General features: G+C 44.2%; 1 protein-coding gene across 4 annotated transcripts in view; it reads right to left on the bottom strand.

Moving 5' to 3' along the window:
* Window positions 1-485: 485 nt before the first annotated feature.
* Window positions 486-14,175, bottom strand: part of ANO6 (anoctamin 6) — a 146,486-nt gene continuing 132,796 nt past the window's right edge. For 3 of the 4 annotated variants that reach the window (XM_075065956.1, XM_075065959.1, XM_075065964.1), the window contains 3 exons: window positions 4,922-5,124; window positions 4,390-4,495; window positions 1,131-1,425 (listed from right to left, as the gene is read on the bottom strand). In XM_075065956.1, coding sequence (XP_074922057.1) covers window positions 1,219-1,425; window positions 4,390-4,495; window positions 4,922-5,124 — 516 coding nt within the window. In that variant the 3' untranslated portion in view covers window positions 1,131-1,218. Of the gene's footprint in view, window positions 1,426-4,389; window positions 4,496-4,921; window positions 5,125-14,175 lie in introns of all 4 variants that reach the window. The other variant, XM_075065965.1, reaches the window with a different exon arrangement.

Raw genomic sequence — 14,175 nt, 5'->3', positions numbered from 1 at the left:
TATCTGCCCTGGAAATCACATTTCCTGGCCACTGTGTTGACACAGGCTATTTGGTGATGGTTTGAGTTGAGGCTATCACAGTAGGTCCAACCCTGCATTCCTTGCACACTGAAAACTACCACTGAAGTGAATGGAGTTTTGGTTGTGAAAGATACAAAAGTGAGCCCTCTGTGGATACTGATTTAATGTGTGACAAGAATTTAAACTCTCACTCCTGTTACAGGTAAGAAGCCGCCAAGAGCATACAGGTTCAGAACAGAATGGGCAAAATGAACTACTTAATGTACATCAACTGGGTAAAGACACATCACCTGATTCTCCTCTCACTCATACTGCTGTAAAAAGGCAGGGATCCCCACTGATCCTATGCAGGTATCAATGCGAGGAGAACCAGGCTTGCAGTGCTTCCTCTCATTGTGATTCAAATCCATTCTTACCACGTTAAATGAAATATCTTGTTATCTGGATAATCCCCACTGCGCATCAGCTGTTATGGCACATAGCAGGCTTTTCATGGCAACAGCAATGGCTGAACATCCTAATGTTTAGTTATCATCATCTTTTTTCTTCTGTCTCTTTCTGATTTTGGCTTTTCCTCTTACCTTAATTATATAGCCAGTGATTGAATTATCAAGTGACAGCTGCTTCAAGTGATCACAACTCATTCAATGGCAGCTAAAGTGACCAGACAGCAAATGTGAAAAATCGGGACAGGGGGTGGGGGTAATAGGAGCCTTTATAAGAAAAAGACCTAAAAATCAGGACTGTCCCTATAAAATTGGGACACCTGGTCACCCTAATGGCAGCTGTGTTGTTTTTAATACAAATGATTTGGTTTCTGAGGTTTTGTGCAAATTGAACAGCAGATGTAATAACCAATGGCTGAATGAAGTGGAAGGCACTGTGCTGCATTTCAGAATGAATCTGCCCCTTCTTACAAGGCAACAGTTTAGAGAAAACCAGATGACTTATTTTCTGTCCGGCTAAAACTATTAAATTCGTCATTTAAGTTTTTCCAGGTTATACTGGATCTCAAGGTTTTCTATTTTCCAGTCCTTGCCTCTATAGCCAATGATGTTCCAGACATAGCCAAGAGTTACAAGACACTATTTGCTAAAGGGAGTTAATCCCCAACTTTTGATTAGCCATTAGTAACATTTTGATTAACCATTAGTAACCTGTACTGAGCCGGTTAAGTACTGTCTGTGTGTAAAATTCTTAGTCAAATTTAGGTCGGAAAGTGCCATCTTCTCCTTTCCAGATTCTGTCAGCTATTTTCCCCATATTTTTTTTCATAACTTTGAGATGATTCTCATGCAGGAGTGTCTGTGTTAAGTATTTCTCTCGTTTGATCTTGCTCTTCGTCTTTTGTGATACATCCGGAATTACGTATGAAACAATAAACTTCACACAGTATATGACATGCTAGGGAAGATGAAAATCAAGAATGTCAGTCATGCAGAATAGCCTATTATTATTACTAACTAGGAGTTGAAAGCCCATGCTGTCGCACAGGTGTAATTCACAAAGTCATGCATGGAAAAAAAAAGCCAAAAATGACTGCGATCTTAAAAACTGGATGGTAACTGACCACAAATCCCATTCATGATTGAACCTTGTGATATTTTGAACAAAAAGAGCTCTCAGCCATGCTTGTAGCTGTGTCCATTGCTGCACACTGACTCAACAGATATTCTAGGCTTCAGAGTGATATTTGGGGTGACTGTGTGTGCTGGTTGTGTTGTTGTGTCCTTGCGTTGATTTGTGTATGAGTTTTGTTTTGGGAGAGTTGTGTGGATCTGTGTAGTAAGTAAGGGAGGGACAGTGTGCTGCGAGTGTGCTGTGGTGAGAAGCTGTGTATATTTGGGGTTATTGTGTATGCTGGCTGTGTTGCTGTCTGGGTAGTTGATTTGTGTCTAGGGGAGTGTGCTGGAAAAGTGGTGTTGATTTGTGCGGGTGGTGAATATGCGTTTGTGCTGTGATGTGACAACTGTGCCAAGTAATCCACCCTCTGTGCAGTTTCCCTCATACAACCAATGAAACTGTTGCATGCAAATAGGGACAGAGTAAGGGTGACGGATGGTTGAGTTATCTCTGCTATCACAATGCCCGAGGCCTCTTGGCATGGCATAGATCCATGCCTTACTGTATTGTGCACTGTACAGATATAATTTGTATAGTCAAAATGGCTGAGAACTTAAAAACTGGACCACAAAACCAGTGATGATTCAACCTGATAATATTCTGAACATAAAGAGCCCCCAAAGCATGCTTATAGCTGCTTCCATCACTTCATGCTGATTGTACATGCTTCAGAATGACACACAAAATGACTTTCTTGCAATCTTATTATATAGATGAAATGTTACATTAAGGTACATTTGTGTTTTATACCAAAGTAGTTAAATGTCCCAATGAATATAGAAGTCTGGAAAGGAGCAATGTCCTGGGAAAATTAGTCGTCTGAAAACGAGAGAGAGCCAGGAACTCCTAATTTGTAATCCTGGCTCTGACAGTGACTTCTCCTGTAGCCTTGGGAAACTTGTTACTTGATGACTTCCTTTCTGGGACTGACCTCTCTCCACTTTTCCTCCCCATCTGGCTTGAGTCTCTCTCATCCTGTAACTATTGGAGCTGGTTCAGATTTGTCCAGATGACTCTAGGACTTGGGCACATCTCCTCTGACCTCTTACCTGGACACTGACCCAATAGCTGTTGAAGTCAGTAGGAGTCTTTCTATTGACTTCAGTGGGCCTTGGATCAGGCCCTTGATGAATTTTATACAGAAACATTTAAATAGTGTGCTTCCCCCACATTCCTGAACTGCTTCATACCTCCCCAGATGCCTCCACAAAAGCCTCCACCTTTTCCCAGATGAGTTCCACCATGCAGTACTTCCAAAGCTGTATGGAAATACAAATGTTTTACTAGTATATGAAATAGAATTTTTGTAACAGCAGTGCTGTATTCCACTCTCTATATGGTCACTCAATAGACTTAGCTGGGGTATAGTAGGAGGCAGGTCAGTCCCAGAAAAGAAATCATCATGTAATACGTTTTCCATTCTGGATCCTGCCCTCTCCCTGAGACATTTGGGATGTGATGGGCATTAAAGAAAATTAAAAGGGTGGGAGAGAGAAGCAGAAAATAATGTCAACTCTTCCCTAAACTTAATAATATTAGAATATTTTGAAGCAACTGCTTGGAATATCTTCCTTCTGAAGGCTGCTTCTGCAGTGGAATAGAGGCCAAACCTGTATTGTTTTACTGAAATGCTGATGGATGACAAGGTGGCACTTCACAGTTCTTCTGTGATGGGCAATGCCCTTTTTGCCCAGGATGGTACCATGTGTCGAATGGACTGTGATCCCTTATAATTTATTATTTGCATTGTGGCAGTACCTAGGAGTATCAACATGCAAGGCACGGTACAGGCGTAACAAAAGAACAGTCTCTTAGGCTTGCAAGTGTTTACAATATAAGGATATGATGAGACAATGAGTGGATACCACAGATTTGGAGCTGGGGTGCACAGAACAATGGAGGGGACAATTATGATTAGTGTAAGTAAGCAGTGGTCATTACACACCAGCTGCCTTGCAGTGGGCAAGTGTTTTGGCAGAGACACTGGTGAAAGGGCAGAAGGAGTGTGGCCAAATCCCAGAGCTGGAAGAACTAGTCTGCATTGCCTCCAATATTTGTACGAAGGGAGGCATAGCCCAACTCTCTTGCACTGTGGGAGAGGTCAGAGTACAGAAGTCATTCAACCACTCTGACTCAGAACCCCCATTTTTAAAATTGGGATAAAATATTTCCTTATCTGCTATATCAGAAATGATGTGGATTAATATCTGTCTGTAAACTGCTTTGTAGGTGAAACATATTCTATAAATTACTATTATTACTAATGTCTGCTCTGCTACTGCTTTTAGCTCCTTACCCATCAGATTTGCAGTTCAAGATTTTATTGCAAGTCTCATGATATTTAACTCTTTCTTAATCACTGGACTCCAGTAACTGGGGATTTATGTTAGAATCTTTGCTTTTCCTCTTTTTTTTAAAAAAAATAAGTTTCTAGCTCCCATGATTACAAAGAAAAGTTTGAAAATGCAAAACCTAAATGCTCAAAACCCAGACAGAAAATAAAAAGAACTTAATAAAGTTAGCTTCACACTTGAGAACCATGCAGCTTCTGTTGCTCCTTTCCCAGCTAGAATTACAGATGCCCATATCTACCATATAATGCTACCAAGCAGCTCTTTTGCTGTTCACAAAACAAAATGAATAACTTTGAGTGAAGAACATAATTAATTGCAAATTGAAAGTTCTTTTTTTATTGAGTGGAAGCCTAAAATTATATTTAAAAAAATCAAGTCCTAATGTACTGACCTCCATGACAATGATGAAAGACAACTTGGCTGCAATCACATGCCAGTAATATATGTTGTGTTCATACTGATGTTGGTGCCCAGGAGGGTATCGGAAATCACGATATCTAAAGACAGTTCAGAAAAGCCAAGAAATAATTTCAGCAAACCCTGCAGTAATGCACTATGGCCAGGGGATGGAGCAAAATATGTCACATTTAACACAGCCCAGAGTCATGAGCTGTATACACTGAAAGGATGGATAAATTTTACATCTACAGAAATAGCTGAACTTAATTAAATATATTTTTTCTCCACTATACCAAAAATATGTTTAAATCACCTTTATATTATTTTGCATAATGTATTATCAATTATTGAGGGAAATACAATGAATCAAAGATTTAGAAAACTCCATGTTGTTTTATTTTACCTTCTGACTGTTCTTGAGGTTAGCTGAGTCTTAATATTACTAAAGAGATTTTTATAAACAAAATTAGGATATTTTCTTATGTTTTCCTTTCCAACGACGAGAATAACTATTTGATACTTGCCTGCACGTTGTTTGGTTGCCAAGCCAAGGAAGTGAAACTGGTTTGCTTCCATTTTTGAAGTCCGCTATATTGAAGACAGAAAGCGTATTGTTGATATACCCCTTCATGGTGTAATTGCTGTGATCCCCATAGGGAGGGACTGAAAAGGACCAGTAATAAACCAAACGAGGAATCATGTCAGATGTAAATGCAATTATCATTGCCTGTATTTTAGAAGAGGAAGACAAAAAGGGAGTAGTATTTAACTGGCAGCCTTAATATATACAGAGCTTTTCCATGCACTTTAGATTTCAACAAATATGCATTACTGCACTAAAAATCAGGAAGTTTGCACTTTTCCTTTCAGTGGTTCTCTCTCAAATAGATGTGCAGTCATTCAGTGGCATAAAACAATCTCTCTGGAATGTACATTCTGTATTGTTTCTAAATTACATCTTTTGTGCAGGACACCGTCAAAAACTTGTGCAATTAAAGTTTTTTTCTTACGGCCACTCTCACCAAATTAAACATATACTACTGTATATTCCACTTCAGTCCACATGTTTCCTATCGACACCTGCTCATCACATATTTTAAACAACTACTGCCTCATGAATTTCAAGTAAAATGACACACACTAAGAACCCTACCATTACAAATAAATTAAAATTCACAAGGAACATTTTAAAGATAATTCAAACTTAAAAAGCTACAGATCTTTCACCTATAACCTCCAAAACATTCCTTAGGGGTCATACCCAGCCCACATTCATTTCTGCAGCTGCTGGCTAGGAGATTCCAGTTGTCAGCAGATGTGGAAACTGCTCCTGATGCCAAGACAGTATTTCGCATCTTGCTAGCAGCTGCTTAATACCAGTTCACATATTACATGGCCTCTTATTGCCATACTGTTCCAAAGAGTATCTATATCCCACTCAGAGTGAGTGCCATAAACTGTATGTGGTAATCAGCCCTGTGGTTTTTTGCGGGGTGGTTAAAACAGTGACTCACGAAGACTTTCTGTTCTGGAAGAGTCATAGATTCCAAGGCCAGAAGGGACCGTTGTGATCATCTAGTCTGACCTCCTGTACAACACAGGCCACCGAACGTCTTCAAAATAATTCCTAGAGCAGATCTTGATTTAAAAACTGTCAGTGATGGAGAATCCACCATGACTCTTGGTGAACTGTTCACTGGTTAATTACCCTCACTGTCAAAAATTTACACCTTATTTCCAGTCTGAATTTGTCTAGCTTTAACTTCCAGCTATTGGATCATATTATACCAGGGGTAGGCAATCTATGGCACGGGTGCCAAAGGCAGCACGCGAGCTGATTTTCAGTGGCACTCACACTGTCTAGGTCCTGGCCACTGGTCCGGAGGGCTCTGCATTTTAATTTAATTTTAAATGAAGCTTCTTAAACATTTTAAAAATCTTATTTACTTTACATACAACAATAGTTTAGTTATATATTCTAGACTTATAGAAAGAGACATTTTAACATTTTTAGAAGGTATTACTGGCACGCAAAACCTTAAATCAGAGTGAATAAATGAAGACTCGGCACACCATTCCTGAAAGGTTGCCGACCCTTGTATTATACCTTTCTCTGCCAGATTGAAGAGCCCATTATTATATGTGTGTTCCCAATGTGTAGACTTATAGATTGTGATCAAGTCACCCTTGACCTTTTCTTTGTTACATAGATGGAGCTCCTTGAGTCTAATCATTCTAATGGTTCCTCTCTGAACCTTCTCTAATTTATCAACATCCTTCTTGTGTAGTGGATACCAGAACTGGACACAATATTCCAGCAGCGGTCGCACCAGTGCCAAACACAGAGAGAAAACACCGTATTTTTCGCTCCATAAGACGCACTTTTTGTCTCCTCAAAAGTAAGGGGAAATGTCTGTGCGTCTTATGGAGCGAATATGTGGTCCCGAGTGCAGGGGCGAAAAGCGGATCCTGCGGCACGGAGGAGGGAAGGCTGCAGAGAGGAGGCTGCTGGGGTTTCTGTATCAGGTCTGTCCCGCGGCGTGCTGCTTCCCCGCTTGTCGCCTAGCACTGCAGGCTCCCTGACGGCGTGGGGGCGGGGGGTTGTGCCGTGCTGCGGCGCGACCCTCCCTGACCCCGGCAGGTGTGTGTGTGTGGGTGGGGTGTGTGTTGTGCGCGCGCCGGTTGCAGGGGCCTCCCTGAGCCTGGGGGCGGGGGGAGGAGCGCCCGTGGGCTGCGCGGGTCGCGGCGGTGGCCCTGACCCCAGGGCGGGGGGGGCGGGTGCCAGTCGCTGGCGGCCCCTGACCCCGCGGGGTGCGTGCCGGGCGCATGGCGCTCCCACCCCAGGCAGGGGGGCTGCTGGGTCTTGGCGCTCCCTGACCCCGGGCGGGGGGCGCGCCCTGGCTGCTGGCGCGGCGTCCCGACCCGGGGCGGGGGGTGCGCCCTGGGGTGCATCGGCGGCGGGCTCCCTGACCGGGGGGCCGTGTCGCAGCGGCGGCTCCCTGACCCGCGCCGGTGGGGCACGCCCTGGGCGCTGCCGGTCGCCGGCGGTGGCTCCCTACCCCGGGGGCGTGGTGCCGTGTCGCGGCGGCTCCCTGACCCGGCGGGGAGCGCGCCCTGGCGCGCGGCGGCTCCCTGACCAAGCGGGGTGCCGGGCGCGCGGCGGCTCCCTGACCCAGGGCGGGGGGGGGCGCCCTGGGCTGTGCGGCGGTGGCTCCCTGACCCCGCGCAGGGGATCGGGCTTGCCTGGGCTGCCGCGTCGCGGTGTGGCTCCTGACCCCGGGGGGGTGCGGGTGAGCGCAGGGTGGGGGTCGTGGCAGACTCCCTGACCCGGGGCCTGTTGGGGCGCGCCCTGGCTGCTGGGTCGCGGCAGTGGCTCCCTGAGCCGGCGGCATTTAGGGGCCCCTGGGCTCGGCGCGGCGCACGGACCACGGGGAGACCCTTTGCTGCAGCGCTGCTGCTGCTGCTGGCAGCTCAGGCCCCTCCAGCAGCAGCGCTTGCAACATTCAAAAATTTTTTGAGGGGGCGCACTTTTTTGCACCCCAAATCTTGGCCGCCCTAGGCAACTGCCTAGTTGGCCTAATGGTTGCACGGCCCTGGTCGTCGCTGGAACAGCAGTGCCTTTCCTTACCTTACCGGTATACTGTCAGTAAAAATGCGTATCCTCGGTACATTGCTGGAGGCCTCCAATTAGTAGGAGTTCGGCTGAGATCCTTCATCACTGAATACACTGGCGCACCGGCTGAGTCCCTGCTAACCTTTGATGTGCCATCTAAAGGACTGTTGATCTGAAAGGTGCCAAAACTATCACCATGAAAACCTCCGGACATGAGAAAAACCCATACGACGGTGTGTTGTCTTGCTTGGCAGACGGCAACCAAAATTGCCACCCATGTTAATTTCAAGGAAAACATTTCCAAAAGAATGATTCCAAGAGGAGTTGATTGTACATGTTCATGAGAGAGATGGATGACCAAATGGAATGAGAGTATGATTTGAAAAGTGTGGCCAAAAACTCCTGGAGGGCTTCTGAAAAAAACTTTGCCTTATTAGTACGTGACCAGTTCAGAGCACATATTAGCCGAAACTACAAAAAAGTGCTTTAAAGAAGTGGAAAGACTCATTCTAGCGTAATTCCGGGTCTTACCAAGCAGTTGCACCGTCTCGACGTTCATCAACAAACCATTAAGGTCTTTTGCGAGCACGAGTGGAACAAATGATGGCTGCTGAATCATGATCGACACCTACTGCGATGAAGAGGCCCACTATATCACTCAAGTTTGAATGGTGCTGAAAACATCGATGCACTCGGTGAAGCGAGGAATCGTTGTCAGTCATTCAAAAGAATGTGGCATTAGCAATGCTTTGGATGCAACGAAGATAGTATCTTATATAAGATAGCGAAAGAAATTGATGTCATTGATTGTGAGCAAACTGAGCTTCATAAATTCTGACTCTAGCATGATGAGTCTGTGTTCACAGAACTAGAAGAGTACTCGAACCTTAAAGTCTCTCTTCATTTGTTAATGACAGTGATGATGGTTCTTAATGCCACTGTTGACTGCTGTTCACTTTACACGGTTGAAATATTATTCTGATATACCGGTAGTTTATTAAATGGTTTAGTACAACATTTGATTCAGAATATTTTTTTTCTTGTTTTCCTCCTCTAAAAACTACCGGTAGGTGCGTCTTATGGTCAGGTGCGTCTTATGGAGCGAAAAATACGGGTAATCTCTCGTCTCCTACTTGAGATTCTCCTGTTTATGCATCCCTAGATTGCATGAGCTCTTTTGGACACAGTGTCACATTGGGAGCTCACGTTCAGCTGATTATCCATCACAACCCCCAAATCATTAGAAAGATTCATCCTGGCTAGTCAAATATTCTCCTGATATTCTGCCTGATATTCAAAGGGCTGCACTATGAAGAAGGATCTTCATTGTTAAACTCTGCAATTGAGGGACTAGGCACAGGCCCAGTTTAACAACTGGGCACAACAGGCTTATGCCCAGCACTCCCAGTTCTGGCTGACATCTTGTGCTCCAGAATCTAAAAGCCAAAAAAGTCTCTTGTCCTTATGGCAGCAAATAAAACCTTGTCAATGTGAACAGAGTAGCCGATGCATTGATGGGGAAAGAGAATGGGAGCCAACTGGGGAGACCAAAACCCAGAGCGGGAAATAGAGAGGAAAAGAGAGTGAATGAATGAAAGCCATAGAAGAAGGGGTGGGATTGAGTAAGAGGGCAAAATTAGATATAGGGACGGAGGCCAGATTTAACAAAATCGATAAAGGGAGTGAGGAAAAATGAACAGAAAAGAGGAAGAGGAACAGCGATTACAGAAAGTGGAAAATGGAAGGAGAGAGAAGGCAATAAAGTAATAGAAAGAATAAGGGAAAATGTATAACTTCAAAGTTGGTAAAACTGTATTCCAGTCACATTCATGATAGCCTTTATGTTTAGGGATGACGTTCAGGGTGAATTTATATTTAATATACATAGTTCCTCACCTTTGGGGGGAGAAGTGACAAATATTCTTTGCCTAGGAGCAACCTTTGTACCTAAGGGAAGTCTTGATTTGAGGACATTTGTGATGGATACAAAACTCTGTGCATGTGAGTGTATGGCAGGAGGAGGGGGGTAGACGGAAGACTGTGGCGCTCTCTCTCATATGCTGGGTAATACATCACTCTCCAAGTAGACCCACTGTAAAGAACTTGATGAGCAAGGTGGCAGGATCAAGAGTCAGACCCTGGTTCCAACTGGACAAAACTCCCATTGACTTCTGTGGTACCAGGATTTGGCTTTAAAAACCTGATTTCAACTTTTAGTGTGTATTGATACTTTGAAGTTTAGCTGAGAAAACTCTCATCCATTTGGCTGACAAAAGGGAAAATGGCAGTGGCCTATGGGTAAGGAATCTTGTTTTTAAGTTTCTGAGGATAAATAACTACTTATGAAGGATTTTTGTAACATATTCTAGCATAAATTAAATGTAGGGTATGTCCTTTTAAAAACAATTTTCAAGAAACTCTATGAAATGCTACAATGTTTAAATTTACACAAAGATTAGTTGTTTTTAGCATACAAATTCTCTCCAAAGGGTAATGTTAGAACAAAAATGCATGATATTAACAAGTTTTCTAATTGCAGGGGTGGGGGGTTCCCCTCCTGCAGAATGATCTCCAGCTGTGTTGCAACAAGGACAGAAACATGAAAGCTAACTCTACTGTGTAGTCTAAAAGGAAACACCACCCTCTGGCCCCCGAACTGTAGGCTGCTTTTTAGAGTATCATGCTGAAAAAGTACAAACCAATAGTGTTCTCCATTTCCCAAGCTACACTGAACACAGTTTTCCATTTATACCATAACAAATTAAAATCAGTCTTCAAATCAACAACATCTGCTCTGGCATGGTATAACAGCAGCTCTGCTGCTTGAACTGCAAGTCGTAAGACTGATAGTTTACACAAAAGTTTCTTGTAGCCTTGCAGGTGCTGCAAAAGTAATACATGCAGTGGAAGACTATATGGTGCCTTAGGCTATAATAGCTAATCAGCAATAACAAAACCAACAGCTGAGTGGAGAAGAGGAGATACAGAGTCTGTATATTCAGGCTAATCAATCAGGTGGGAGGTACAGATGGTGAGGAAAAGTTCACATGTGTATATGTAGAAGCCCGTCCCACAAACAACAAAATAAAACAAAAAAACAAAACAACACCAACAAAAAGCTCCTTCTAATATTTGGGCTACAGCACCATATCCTGGTGCTTAGCAAACTTCCATCCAAAATGAATCTTGAATCCCTTGTACTATTGGAGACGCAGTGTAGCCCCAGCTAGAAAACCCAAAGGATCTTCTGGAGGCTGGCCAGGGATCCCAGGTGCAGGACCAGGGAGTTGAACTGGTGCTAGAGCATGGACAGGACCAGCTGGTTGAGCACCTTCACCCTCCCTTGAAGAGAAAGGCACCGGAGTAGCTTCTGCAACTGGTCAGCCACCCTGGCCTCGAGATCGACCGAATTCTCCAGCAGGGAGGGATCGGTGGCAGAAAGATAGATGCTCAAATAGAGCAGTGGATCTGTGCCCCACTGGATGGCCCATAGCGCAGATGGGAGGAAAGTCACTTGCCACCTGTCCCTGACCACTAGGCCAGAACTCTTGACCCAAAAGTAGGGTGCCAAATAGATGGCTTGGCAAGTCTCCACTTGCCCTAGGTCTCCCACATCCTGGAGGATCAGGTTGTTGGCATACGCTGACTGCATCACCCACAAGACCAGTTCTCAAAGCAACAACTCCATCATCCTTTTACGGAGAAGACAGAGACAGGGCTCAATAGCCACAGTATAGAGCTGGCTGGACAGCAGGCAGCCCTGATGCACCCCTTGACTGAAAACGATGGATTCAGTCAAGTCCCATTTGAGCTTGACCAGGCATTCCACAGAGATGTACGGCACCTGGAGAAAGCCCATGAAGCGGGGCCTGAAGCCAAATGCCCACAGAGCACCCATGAAATACCCACGATTCATCCTGTCAAACGCCTTCTCCAGGTCCAGGGACAGGAGGGTGAATGACAGACCATCCTGGCATATGAAGTGGAGTAAGTCTTGGACCAGATAGAGGTTGTCAAAGATGATCTGGCCTGGGATGGTGTAGATCTGGTCAGGGTGGTGCATGTCTATCAGCATGGACCCCAGCTGCAGTGAGATGGCTTTTGCTATGACCCTGGAGTCCATGCTGAGGAGCAAGACTGGGCACTAGTGCCTAAGGTTGCAGAGATTCCCCTTCTTAGGCAGCAGAGCAAGCATGGCCCACTTGCTCGACAGCAGGAGCACCCTGCTTCCTAAGGATTCGGCCCAAATGGAGGTGAGGTCTGAGCTGAGGACATCCCAGAACACGCAGTAGAACTGCACGGTCAGCCTGTTGATGCCCAGAGATTTGTTGGTTGGCATCACACAGAAGCTTCCGAGAACTCAGACCAAGTGAGAGACTGCTCTAGCCAGTCCTGGTCGCCTGTGCTGACTGTAGGGAGTCCGTCCCACAGCGTCCTGCAGGCTTCAGCATCATTTGGCTCTTGAGTCCCTTGTGTTTCCTAAAACAACTGGGACTGGAAAAATTGCAGATGAGCTACTCACTGTGATCCTGCAGCCCTTATGTATTAATAATCTCATTGAAGTGAAAGGGAAATGTGTTGGTACTCAAGGACTATGGGATTGATTCCTAATTAGAAGGAGTAAAGGTGCATTTTAAATTTACCTGACTAGTGGTGGTTACAAGTATTATAGATTTAAGAACTGTTGCTTGCCTTTTGAGAGAGTGTTTACAACTAGTCTGAGGCAGCAGGATTTGTCTTATGGGAAAATGGCAGACAAGTAAGTAATCAGTTGTGGGGGAGAATGAATCTTCAATAATCTAGAACTCCCTGCGCTGGAGAATGTGAGATAGCCCCCTTTTCTGAGTTGTGGAGGGAAAAGAGAGAGAGACAGACCAAAATTAGTTCCTTGGGTCAGTCTTCTATAGAACCTAAAAACAGAACACTCTAACAACTTCCCCGGTACTAAAAGGAATCCAAACACATTAAGGTATCTAAATGCATAGTATCAGAGGGGTAGCCAAGTTAGTCTGGATCTGTAAAAGCAACGAAGAGTCCTGTGGCACCTTATAGACTAATTGTTAGTCTATAAGGTGCCACAGGACTCTTAAATGCATAGTTAAATCACCAAAACAATCTTAACAATCTACAGTCTGCCTCTGACCTGTAGAGACAGCATACAATAACCATAACGATTATGATGAAGACATTTTAGTGTTTGTGCTCCCAGAGTAGTTTAAACTAATTTTTTAAAATGCATTAGACTTTTTTTTTTTCATGATGTCTTTACAGGGCAGAGTTAAGGTTGTTTGGATGTCTCAACTGTGCGATAACATGTTTGGATTTCTTTTGGTGCATAACTGCATCAGGGTTATATGTGTTTTATTATTAGGTTTGTAACAGAGTGACCCTAAGGAAGTTACTAATAGGTGCTCAGAACCTTAACTGTAGCTTAATAGAGCTATTTTTGTCTGGGAATTTTCCTGGGTTTTTTAATCGAAGTTATTATTAAAAACTTTGTAAATGAACACTAAATAAGAAAGCCCAACCTCCGCCCGGTGCCATGAAATATTTCTAATGATATGAAGATATGTACTATCAACTCTGAATTATTTGTAGGTTAACTTTTAGCACCAGATTGACCAATAAATTCTAGCTGCTTGACACCACTCTTGAGCAGCACAAATCAGCCAGACATTACTGGACATTTAAGATGGATTTACAGTTGCTTTGTATCATCAGAGTAGCACAAAGCAACTTGAATGTTTTTATCTCTTGTCTTCCACATTTGCTTGTGAACCCCCCTTGCTCTAAGTTGTCTTCTTGTCTGCGCTCCCCTCTATAATCCTTTATGCATCTGCATACACATGCACAGGAGTAATAGTAATTTTTTGTTATTTGTCATAACTGAAAAATGAATCTGTCAGCAGAGGGCAGGGCTGCCCAGAGGATTCAGGGGGCCTGGGGCAAAGCAATTTTGGGGGCCCCTTCCATAAAAAAAATTGCAATACTATACAGTACTATATTCTCGTGGGGGCCCCTGTGGGGCCTGGTGCAAATTGCTCCACTTGTTCTGCACCCACGGGCGGCCCTGGGAGAAATAAACCTTCTGCATCTCGGCACAAACCCAGTTTTGAGAAAACTTCTTTACAAGGTATCACTGGTTCTCAGCATCAGCTAGTGCTA

The sequence above is a fragment of the Chelonoidis abingdonii genome, chromosome 1 (assembly GCF_003597395.2).
Source record: "Chelonoidis abingdonii isolate Lonesome George chromosome 1, CheloAbing_2.0, whole genome shotgun sequence".
Taxonomy (NCBI): Eukaryota; Metazoa; Chordata; order Testudines; family Testudinidae; genus Chelonoidis; species Chelonoidis abingdonii.
The sequence above is the reverse complement of the archived record's forward strand: the minus strand, read 5'-3'. Positions and strand labels throughout refer to the sequence as shown.